Source organism: Oncorhynchus kisutch, linkage group LG27 (genome assembly GCF_002021735.2).
Source record: "Oncorhynchus kisutch isolate 150728-3 linkage group LG27, Okis_V2, whole genome shotgun sequence".
NCBI classification, from domain to species: Eukaryota; Metazoa; Chordata; class Actinopteri; order Salmoniformes; family Salmonidae; genus Oncorhynchus; species Oncorhynchus kisutch.
This window is the reverse complement of record NC_034200.2, coordinates 10972107-10984206: the sequence shown is the minus strand read 5'-3', so window position 1 is coordinate 10984206 and position 12100 is coordinate 10972107. Positions and strand designations below refer to the sequence as shown.

General features: G+C 47.6%; 1 protein-coding gene across 2 annotated transcripts in view; it reads left to right on the top strand.

The window, feature by feature from the left end:
* Positions 1 to 12100, top strand: part of cdh24b (cadherin 24, type 2b) — a 137516-nt gene that overhangs the window by 92728 nt on the left and 32688 nt on the right. For both annotated transcript variants that reach the window (XM_020462471.2, XM_031807197.1), the window contains exon 6: positions 11125 to 11306. In XM_020462471.2, the coding sequence (XP_020318060.2) occupies positions 11125 to 11306 (182 nt within the window). The remainder of the gene's footprint in view (positions 1 to 11124; positions 11307 to 12100) is intronic.

The following is a 12100-nucleotide window of genomic DNA, read 5'->3' as shown; positions in this document are numbered from 1 at the left end:
ATGGGAACGTTCGCGGCAGGGCTTTCTCTCTCTGCCTCTCTCTCTCTCTCTCTCTTTCTCTCTCTCTGTCTCTCTCTCTCTCTTTCTCTCTCTCTGCCTCTCTCTCTCTCTCTCTCTGTCTCTCTCTCTCTCTTTCTATCTCACTTGTCTCTCTCTCTCTCTCTTCCTATCTCGCTGTCTGTCTGTCTGTCTGTCTGTCTGTCTGTCTGTCTGTCTGTCTGTCTGTCTGTCTGTCTGTCTGTCTGTCTGTCTCTCTCTCTCTCTCTCTCTCTCTCTTTCTCTTTCACTTTCTCTCTATCTCACTGTCTGTCTCTCTCTCTCTCTTTCTATCTCACTTGTCTCTCTCTCTCTCTTCCTATCTCGCTGTCTGTCTGTCTGTCTGTCTGTCTGTCTGTCTGTCTGTCTGTCTGTCTGTCTGTCTGTCTGTCTGTCTGTCTGTCTGTCTGTCTGTCTGTCTGTCTGTCTGTCTGTCTGTCTGTCTGTCTGTCTGTCTGTCTGTCTGTCTGTCTCTCTCTCTCTCTCTCTCTCTCTTTCTCTTTCTCTTTCTCTCTATCTCACTGTCTGTCTCTCTCTCTCTCTCTCTCTCTCGCTCTCTCTCTCTCTCTTCCTATCTCGCTGTCTGTCTCTGTCTGCACATATGAATGTAGCTGCTGGACTGTGAGAGCCATGGGGGGGGGGCTTACCCATCCACGGCTCGTGTGGGGATGCTGCTGGCTGGCTCACGTGGGCACTGTCACTGGCAGGGGGTAGAGTTAGAGAGGAGTGGGTGGTGGTGGTGGAGGTAGGGTTAAAATAGAACCTAACTCGAAAAATGGAACTCCCCGAGGGGACGTGTGTAGTTGACGGAACTTTTGCATTTGCCACTCTTGCCTCTGTGGGGTTTCAGTAGGGGGTTTGAGTGGCTGCCTGACCATGTCCAACCAAAGACATTCCCTGGGGTCTGTGTCCAACTGAGCACTTCCCTGGGGTCTGCTGCTCAAATAGGAAGACGTGGAAATGTGCCAGTGATGTCAAAGAAAACATTCTGCCAGCGACAACGGTAGTAGAGGTGAAATCGCCTCAGTCTGTTCTCTCTCATCTCTTATGTATGAGCCTGGCTGGAACCCCGATGCCACATATATGCTGGTAATACATAGTGCATGAATCCACATCAACAACACCCCCCCCCCCCCCCCCCCCCCCCGAATGCTTGCATTGTTAAACAAATGCTCACCACTTCAAAGTGTATACAGTAGATTATATACAGTCAAATATGAAGCTAGCAAATGAATCTGCAAATGAAGGCTGTTCTGCTGTGCTCTCAATGCCTTCGGTTATGCAGGGCTCCCGTCCAGCTGTTTCAGTGGGTCAAAGAGGAGTGATGATGTGAAGTAGTTATTGGTGAATAAACACAGCCATTAGACTGTTATGATTGGTTATGTGGGCAGGGGAGCTGACCTCAGTTGCTACGCAGTCACTCAGGAGAGGAGAGAAGGCCTGGAACACTATAGCCATGCCAGATCTGTATGTGCCAACTCTGACCCTCGTCAGTGGACTAAAGCACATACTTCTGGACAGGCTATGATGAACACTGCCTCTAAGGCCAAGAAGAAGCCAGTAGAGAGGAGAGAAGGTCTGGGTCATGGCAGGAAAATGTGAGGAAACGATTGTAACGATTTGACCTTTGACTCTTCCTCCAAGGGCTTGAAGAACTCACAGAGCTCATCAGAATATGATATCGCCCTCTCTCTGCCCTTCATAATCTCATCTGCACTCTACTGAACACAACTACACTGAGTGTACAAAACACTAAGAGCACCTCCCTAATATTTAGTTGCACCCCCCTTTTGCCCTCAGAACAGCCTCAATTTGTTGGGGGCATGGACTCTACAAGGTGTCGAAAGAATTCCACAGGGATGCTGGCCCATGTTGACTCCAATGCTTCCCACAGTTGTGTCAAGTTGGCTGGATGTCCTTTGGGTGGTGGACCATTCTTGATACACAGGGGAAACTGTTGTGTGAAAAACCAAGCAACGTTGCATTTCTTAACACAAACTGGTCCACCTGGCACCTACTACCATACCCCGTTCAAAGGCACTTAAATATTTTGTCTTGCCCATTCACCTTCTGAATGGCACACATACACAAACCAGTTTCAATTGTCTCAAGGCTTAAAAATCCTTCTCTAGCCTGTCTCCTCCCCTTCATCTACACTGTTTGAAGTGGATTTAACAAGTGACATCAATAAGGGGATCATAGCTTTCCCCTTGATTCACCTGGTCAGTCTGTTAACGTTTTGTACACTCAGGTGTTTCTCAGTATGCATACTACCGTGCTCCACACTCTCATGCTCCGACTGCATTCTCCGTCCACGCTCGAGTACATTCTTGCCGAGGACGAGAGTGTGGAGAATGCATAAAACAATACACTTGTTGTATTACTGTATTACCTCATGCTTCACCTCCCCATTCACTGAACCTTCTTCCAGCCAGGACAATGGCAACAATAGAGACGAACCAAGATATACACAAAGCAAGCGTTTTACTTCATAATTATCAGCTAGATATGTGAATTGTAATAATCTAGCTAGACAGCTAGTTAAACAGGCAACAATGACCTAAAACTTGTTTTATGCAATATAATGTCCATTCTTCATGGGTAGCTAACTAACAATTATTTGTGGCTATCTGGCTAGCTAACAGTACTAGTAGCTAGCCAGTTAGCCCTATTGACTTATTATGGGCTTGAGATCTATGGTATGTAGGCAGGTAAACATGCCAAAATTAACACAGCATGTATTTATTAACATAAAATATTGTTGTCAGGCAGCATTTCATTCCGAAGTTGGAGTGTATTTATATAGTTATTTTTTTTATGTTTCCCGAGAGGCGCAGCAGTCTAAGGCACTGCATCTCAGTGCAAGAGACGTCACTACAGTCCCTGGTTCAAATCCAGGCTGCATCACATCCGGCCGTGATTGGGAGTCCCATAAGGCGGCGCACAATTGGCCCTGCGTCGTCCGGGGTAGGCCGTCATTGTAAATAAGACTTTGTTCTTAACTGACTTGCCTAGTTAAATAAAGGTTCAATTTTAAAAAATATATATATATACACTACCCTTCAGAAGTGTGGGGTCACTTAGAAATATCCTTGTTTTTCAAAGAAAAGCACTTTTTTTTGTCCATTAAAATAACATCAAATTGATCAGAAACACAGTGTAGACATTGTTAATGTTGTAAATGACTTTTGTAGCTGGAAACGGCAGATTTTTAATGGAATATCTACATAGGCGTACAGAGGCCCATTATCAGCAACCAACACCCCTGTGTTCCAATGGCAAGTTAGCTAATCCAAGTTTAGCATTTTAAAAGGCTAATTGATCATTAGAAAACCCTTTTGCAATTATCACAGCTGAAAACGGTTGTTCTGATTAAAGAAGCAATAAAACGGGCCTTCTTTAGACTTGTTGAGTATCTGGAGCATCAGCATTTGTTGGTTCGATTACAAGCCAGAAAAAAATAACTTTCTTCTGAAACTCGTCAGTCTATTCTTGTTCTGAGAAATGAAGGCTATTCCCTGGGAGATTTTGCCAAGAAACTGAACATCTCGTACAATGCTGTGTACTACTCCCTTCACAGAACAGCACAAACTGTCTTTAACCAGAATAGAAAAAGTTGTGTGTATGATTTTTAACTAAGTTTGACCAATTTAGTTGGGCATCATTGCTCAGTGGCAATTACAAAAGTAATAGTGATAGTGACGATAACAAAACAATTAAGTAATTAGCAATAATTCCAATAATTGTTATTGCTAATTAAGTTCCTCATCCTCAGAAGAAGTCCTAATTAAAATAGAGGTGATTAATATTGTCCTCCTTTTTATCATTGTATTTTTCTCCCCATTTCTTTCCTCTTTATTAATATTTCATCTAAAGTTCAGCGCTTTCTGCTTCAATAGACAGTAAAATCACTGCTGGAAACATTACTCTCAGACTCTCTTTCTCTCCATTTTTCTCTCTCTCTTTCTCTTGCTCACTACCTCCCCCTCTCTGGCTCCCCATACCAACTCCCTCTCTCACTTTTTCTTTATTTGCGTTCAACCTGTGTCACCCTCGCTCTCTCTCTCTCTCTCTCTCTCTCTCTCTCTCGCTCTCTCTCTCTCGCTCTCTCTGTCTCTCTCTCTCTCGCTCTCTCTCGCTCTCTCTCTCGCTCTCTCTCGCTCTCTCTCGCTCTCTCGCTCTCTCTCGCTCTCTCTCTCTCTCGCTCTCTCTCGCTCTCTCTCTCGCTCTCTCTCTGTCTCTCATCTCTCCCTCATGCATTCCCACTTCCACTCTCCCGCTCTCGTCCTCTCTGTTCCCTATCTGCGTCCCTTTCTATGGCCAGCCGCGTGAACTAGTCATACTGATTCTGTCCATTTATAGTGTTCTCTCAGCAATACCCATCAGTCAGTCAGTGTCCTCTGTGTCCCTTGGGGACTGTTCACTTCCTCCTACTCATGACAGCGTGAATGTAGAGGCCCACCCATTTACGAGGTAAATAGAGTATGTCATATATATCCTGTCTCTCTAAGTGTGGCAGTAATGTAGTGGAGGATTCATTCATCCTGCAGGCACGCTATGTTAACCCTTTGTCGCCTGGCCCTGCAGTATCAGAGTGGTGCTGGGATGTCCAGTTAGTCTGCCAGTCAGTTAGCCACGCCTCTCTCCCTCCCCCTCTCTCTCTCTCTCTCTCGCTGTTTCTCTCTCTATCTCTCTCACTCTCCCCCAGGCGATCTCTCTGTATTAGGCTACTACTATTTCTGCCTACATCTCTCCCACTCTCCGGCCTTCTCTCCCTCCCTTGCTGTTCTCTTCCCTTAAGCCTCATCCACTGGAAGTGCCTGTGTGATGGACTCTTACTAAACGGATGCAGATTTTATTCAGGGTATTTTCAAACAGTGCACTTTAGCCAGCTAGACACTTTTTTTAATGACTCGCCTTACTCCCACCACTTCAGAGAAACAGAAAGCCTCCTACCCAAATAAGACGGGTCCTACCCCCCCACCATCTCTCGGCCCCCTCCTCTCCTAGCGTTATTACTGTAGCCTACCATGCAGTGAGTCTGCAATTCACTATCCCTGTCCTCATTTCCATTTTCCTTTTGGTTTCATTTCACGGGATTCATAACCTATGTCCCCCTTTCAGAATCTCTTTTACTAGGACTAGTCACCTCTTGTCCATTTATCCTTCTCCCATACCTCCTCCTCCCTCTCTCCCCAGCTCCCTGTCCTCCTGTCTCAGTGTGATGTCACAGATAAACCTGTATACACTACAGCCACCCCTAATTAACTCCCACTGGCTGTCACTTCACTTCCCCTTTACACTAATCTCCCGTTAATGTGGCTTGTTTCAACCAATCACCACGCTTTGCCCAGGTGCCCTGACCAATCACGGTGTTCGTTATTTAACTGTTGAAAACTAAAAAACAGTTTAGTAGTCTGGGGGGAAAGTATCTTCTGTTATCTCCAGTGAGGTGAGGGGGAAGATGGCGAGTTGAAGGTGTTTCTCTTTGAAGTGCATTTGAGCAGAGCACAATGGAGGGGTTTGAGCAGAGCACAATGGAGGGGTTTCAGCAGAGCACAATGGAGGGGTTTGAGCAGAGCATAATGGAGGGGTTTGAGCAGAGCACAATGGAGGGGTTTGAGCAGAGCACAATGGAGGGGTTTGAGCAGAGCACAATAGAGGGGTTTGAGCAGAGCACAATGGAGGGGTTTGAGCAGAGCACAATGGAGGGGTTTGAGCAGAGCACAATGGAGGGGTTTGAGCAGAGCACAATAGAGGGGTTTGAGCAGAGCACAATAGAGGGGTTTGAGCAGAGCACCGTGGAGGGATTTGAGCAGAGCATAATGGAGGGGTTTGAGCAGAGCACAATGGAGGGGTTTGAGCAGAGCACCGTGGAGGGATTTGAGCAGAGCACCGTGGAGGGGTTTGAGCAGAGCACAATGCAGGGGTTTGAGCAGAGCACCGTGGAGGGATTTGAGCAGAGCACCGTGGAGGGATTTGAGCAGAGCACAATGCAGGGGTTTGAGCAGAGCACCGTGGAGGGGTTTGAGCAGAGCATAATGGAGGGGTTTGAGCAGAGCACCGTGGAGGGATTTGAGCAGAGCACAATGGAGGGGTTTGAGCAGAGCACAGCGGAGGGATTTGAGCAGAGCACAACGGAGGGGTTTGAGCAGAGTACAATAGAGGGGTTTGAGCAGAGCACAGCGGAGGGGTTTGGGCAGAGCACAATGGAGGGGTTTGAGCAGAGCACAGCGGAGGGGTTTGAGCAGAGTACAATAGAGGGGTTTGAGCAGAGCACCGTGGAGGGATTTGAGCAGAGCACAATGGAGGGGTTTGAGCAGAGCACAGCGGAGGGGTTTGAGCAGAGTACAATAGAGGGGTTTGAGCAGAGCACAGCGGAGGGGTTTGAGAAGAGCACAGCAGAGGGGTTTGAGCAGAGTACAATGGAGGGGTTTGAGCAGAGCACCGTGGAGGGATTTGAGCAGAGCACAATGGAGGGGTTTGAGCAGAGTACAATAGAGGGGTTTGAGCAGAGCAGAGCACAGCGGAGGGATTTGAGCAGAGCACAACGGAGGGGTTTGAGCAGAGTACAATAGAGGGGTTTGAGCAGAGCACAGCGGAGGGGTTTGGGCAGAGCACAATGGAGGGGTTTGAGCAGAGCACAGCGGAGGGGTTTGAGCAGAGTACAATAGAGGGGTTTGAGAAGAGCACCGTGGAGGGATTTGAGCAGAGCACAATGGAGGGGTTTGAGCAGAGTACAATAGAGGGGTTTGAGCAGAGCACAGCGGAGGGGTTTGGGCAGAGCACAATGGAGGGGTTTGAGCAGAGCACAGCGGAGGGGTTTGAGCAGAGTACAATAGAGGGGTTTGAGAAGAGCACCGTGGAGGGATTTGAGCAGAGCACAATGGAGGGGTTTGAGCAGAGTACAATAGAGGGGTTTGAGCAGAGCACAGCGTAGGGGGTTTGAGCAGAGTACAATAGAGGGGTTTGAGCAGAGCACAGCGGAGGGGTTTGAGAAGAGCACAGCAGAGGGGTTTGAGCAGAGTACAATAGAGGGGTTTGAGCAGAGCACAGCGGAGGGGTTTGAGCAGAGTACAATAGAGGGGTTTGAGCAGAGCACAGCGGAGGGGTTTGAGAAGAGCACAGCAGAGGGGTTTGAGCAGAGTACAATGGAGGGGTTTGAGCAGAGGGGTTTGAGCAGAGTACAATGGAGGGGTTTGAGCAGAGCACCGTGGAGGGATTTGAGCAGAGCACAATGGAGGGGTTTGAGCAGAGTACAATAGAGGGGTTTGAGCAGAGCACAGCGGAGGGGTTTGGGCAGAGCACAATGGAGGGGTTTGAGCAGAGCACAGCGGAGGGGTTTGAGCAGAGTACAATAGAGGGGTTTGAGAAGAGCACCGTGGAGGGATTTGAGCAGAGCACAATGGAGGGGTTTGAGCAGAGTACAATAGAGGGGTTTGAGCAGAGCACAGCGTAGGGGGTTTGAGCAGAGTACAATAGAGGGGTTTGAGCAGAGCACAGCGGAGGGGTTTGAGAAGAGCACAGCAGAGGGGTTTGAGCAGAGTACAATAGAGGGGTTTGAGCAGAGCACAGCGGAGGGGTTTGAGCAGAGTACAATAGAGGGGTTTGAGCAGAGCACAGCGGAGGGGTTTGAGAAGAGCACAGCAGAGGGGTTTGAGCAGAGTACAATGGAGGGGTTTGAGCAGAGGGGTTTGAGCAGAGTACAATGGAGGGGTTTGAGCAGAGCACCGTGGAGGGATTTGAGCAGAGCACAATGGAGGGGTTTGAGCAGAGTACAATAGAGGGGTTTGAGCAGAGCACAGCGGAGGGATTTGAGCAGAGCACAACGGAGGGGTTTGAGCAGAGTACAATAGAGGGGTTTGAGCAGAGCACAGCGGAGGGGTTTGGGCAGAGCACAATGGAGGGGTTTGAGCAGAGCACAGCGGAGGGGTTTGAGCAGAGTACAATAGAGGGGTTTGAGCAGAGCACCGTGGAGGGATTTGAGCAGAGCACAATGGAGGGGTTTGAGCAGAGTACAATAGAGGGGTTTGAGCAGAGCACAGCGGAGGTTTGAGCAGAGTACAATAGAGGGGTTTGAGCAGAGCACAGCGGAGGGGTTTGAGAAGAGCACAGCAGAGGGGTTTGAGCAGAGTACAATAGAGGGGTTTGAGCAGAGCACAGCGGAGGGGTTTGAGCAGAGTACAATAGAGGGGTTTGAGCAGAGCACAGCGGAGGGGTTTGAGCAGAGTACAATAGAGGGGTTTGAGCAGAGCACAGGAGGGGTTTGAGCAGAGCACAATGGAGGGGTTTGAGCAGAGCACAATGGAGGGGTTTGAGCAGAGCACAGGGAGGGGTTTGATTCTCTCTCCTGAGCGCAATTACCAAGGCCTGGTGGGGGGAACTGTATCAGAGAACCACAAAGTATTGAGCCTGTGTCCACCCATGGTGCTTCACCACACCTCTCTAGAGAGGCCAGAGCCAGGAATTTCAAGTGATGTGCGATTATTGTTGCCTTGGCAGCCTGTCCTCATATTATTTTGAGCTGTCGCTCCCTCTCTTTCCCTCTCGCCGACTCCATCGATCTCCAGTGGACATGATGAATGATTTCAGTTGCCCGCTTGACTACATGGTGAGAGGAAAGCTGATAATGACTACTTTACCATCGCCATCACGCCTCCCCCCATTCACTCCTACAGCTGTGTGTTTGTGTGTGTGTGTGTGTGTTGCACGCGCCTGCATCACTGCTCTTGTGTAACACAGCTCTAAGATTTATGATTGCCTTCCAGCAGTACATCGACATATAGACAACTGTTACAGTGAGTGTTTGTTGTGTATGTTAATGAGAGCGAGAGAGAGTTTCTCTGCGTCTGTGTGGGTCTTGATAGTTTCTCTTTTTTGCTCACTTGAATAGAACTCAGCTAATTTTGGGGTGTCATTAGTAATATGAATGTTTCGTGGGATGGTCTGAGTCTTTGCCTTCTGGTGCCCAGTGTCCCAGATGGTTGATTCGTCGTCATGGCAAATAAACTGATATGTAATGTTGATTCATTGGCACAGTATCCCCTTCAGTAGGCAGGCCCGGGCCCCGGAGTCTCTGTGGGCGTAAGCATGCTGAGTTTCATGTTTCGCTGCCTTAGGAGACGGAAATGTACATTTATATCCTGTAATATACACGGTTTGTCCTTTCTTTAACTCATTATTAGAATACAAAGAATATGTCTTTATTATTCAGAGCCAACGGAGCATACATTTATATTTTTTGCTGACATCGTGCCCAGCCAATCCCTCGGGACACCACACCCACACACGAGGGCCCCCAGGGACCGGAGTTGTTCCTGACCACATGCCCTGATGAGGAAACCATGAGTGGTCAGGAAAAACTCCTGGCCTCTTACTCAAACATGTCAGTGATAGTACTTAAATCAGGTGTCATAAGCAGATTGCTGCTAGAAGGAGAAGGTGGTCGTTGGGCCAGAGGATCAAAGAGCAGGTGAATGACCAGGGAGCCGTTTACTCTCAAGGGCCCGGGCACTTGGGAGGTTGTACTGTAGAAATGAGCTTGATGACTTATAGCTGTGGACATGATGCCGCTTGATCGATGTCAATTGTGGTGGCTAACGCCACGTTCTCCTTATGTTTGAGGAAACATAGGACACAATTCTGGTGTTTGTTAAAAGTGATGGCAAACATTATCTTCCACCGTAATTCATCGATTGGATTGATACAATTATAATTGAACATTTGTCCTGTGTTTTGTTGGGAAGGATAAAATCCTTATCGAACATTGTGTCTTACTCTGATGTAGGCGGATATAGACTATCTTACTCCATGTCTATTTGATGTCGTCCCGATGTTGTCTGGCTGAAGTGCCGGTTATCCTTTTTTACTGTCACAAAACACTTCTTACAACGTTATTCTGTCTGAGCCCCAGTGTTTATCAGATTTTCCCGAGCAATAGCAAGGTGTAGATAGCTGCTCTGCTGAATGGGCACGTCCGTTTTGTGTATGTATGGCAAAGATATATATTTCTTTCTCTCCCACCTCCCTTGATCTTTGTGACTTGAGTCGACGGTCCATGTGTGTGTGCGGTATACACCAGTTTGCCAAGCGACTGTGAAGTGGAAGAAACGGACGGTGCGTGAGCAATGCAGACCCGTGACTGACTAGCTAGCTACTGCCTCGCTCTGTGCTCTCTCCCAGAAAAGATTGAGTTACGGGAGCAGTGTATTTGTCTGTAATATAAACTGCAGCTCCAACAAAAAGGGCCATTTACTGTGGTGATTTAATGTGAAGGGCACTAAAAGGTAAAGTCCCCTTTAAACATATCTGAGTGGAGGAGAACCAAAGGCCTGTTATCTGTCCTTGATTAAAGGCCCAGTGCAAATCCAAAACGGGATCTTCCTGAGTTTTAATGTATATATTTCAACGCTATGAAGTCGGAGTAACACTATGAAATAGTGCAAATGATGAAAATGCGTTTTCAGTGTAAGAGCTGTTTGAGAAGGCCGGCTGAGATTTCTGCTTGTTTTGGAGGAATGGGAGTTTTGGCCTGCCTGGTGACATAACCATGCGGTAAATGAGTTAATAGACCAATAAAAAAGACCGTTCCAAACCTCTCTTACCAATAACAGCTTGTTTTCAGATGTCCCCTCCCCACTCAGACCACTCCCATACACTCCAAGCTAAATTCTTGCTTGAGTAATTGCTCTTTGCTAAGAGACTATTGTTGTTTATTTTTGACAATTTTTATTGAAAACAATCACCGTAAGGTACTTAATTGTTACCCAGAAATGATTTGATATTGAGATAAAAACAGCTGCATTGGGCCTTTAATAATCAAACTTGTTAGCAGATAAGAAATAACAGCAGGAGACAACCACAGACATTGACATTTATGAGTCCTCTCTATCTCGTCTCACCAAACACAAACAACATAGGCAAGCAGAAAGGCGTGTCATGTAACCTGTGATATGTCTCTCTCCCCTGCCATGGCCTCTTCCCTCTCTCTATCCTTCTTTTTCTCACTCACTCCCCCTCCCTGTTTTTCACCATATCCCTTATCTAAATCTCTCTCTTTCTCTTCCTCCCTCCTCTCTCTCTCTCCAGGTATGTGGTCGTTCTCTGTGTCCGAGCTGGCTGTTCCGGGGGCGGAGGTGGGCCGTATCTCGGCAACAGATGCTGACCTGGGCGACAATGCCAAGCTGGAATATACCATCCTGGAGGGAGAGACGGGGAACACCTTCAACATCAGCGGAGCGAACCAAGAGGCTGTGATCACACTGAACAAGGTGAGAGGGAAGATAGATGTGGGAGTAAGCGAGGGAACGTGTTTGGTGTTACCCGAGAGAGAGGGTTGGAGGGAACGAGGGAGGGCGGAACAGGGTGGAATAATGGAACAGATGATGAGGAGGAGGAAAGGAGGAGAGAGAGGAAACAGGTGAGCCTGCTATGCTGGATATCTAGTGTTTTCTCTGTGAGCCAGACGGCCATATCTGTGTGTGTGCTTGTTGAATCAGCTCACATTTGCCTTGATGCTGTCTGATTCTAGATGATTCCCCCCAGAGCTGACTGTCACTCTGGGTTATCTACTAATGAAGACGTGTGGTTGGGGATGAGAGCTGACACTGTGTTTGTTGCGTGGAACATGTGTGTGTGTGTGTGTGTGTCTGTCTCACGCGTTATTACTCACCTGTGAGTGGGCCTCTCTCACGTGTGATGTTGATGTTGACTGACATCAATAGCAGCAACACCAAAGACCTCTAGTCTGTCTCAGAGACACGCATGAAATATGCTATTTGAAGCTAAATTAGCCTTTCAAAGAAGCGCTTACACAGTGTGTGAGTGATAAAAATATACTCTGCTCTTTAATATAGCCTGTCACTTAGATCTGAGATATGAGAGACTCTGAGGCGCCTCTGATGGTCATCCAGTGTGAGTGTGTTTTACTGTGTGTGTGTGTGTATGTGTATGTGTATGTGTATGTGTATGTGTATGTGTATGTGTATGTGTATGTGTATGTGTGTGTGTGTATGTGTGTATGTGTGTGTGTGCCTGCGGATGTGTGTGTCACTGTGACAGCCCC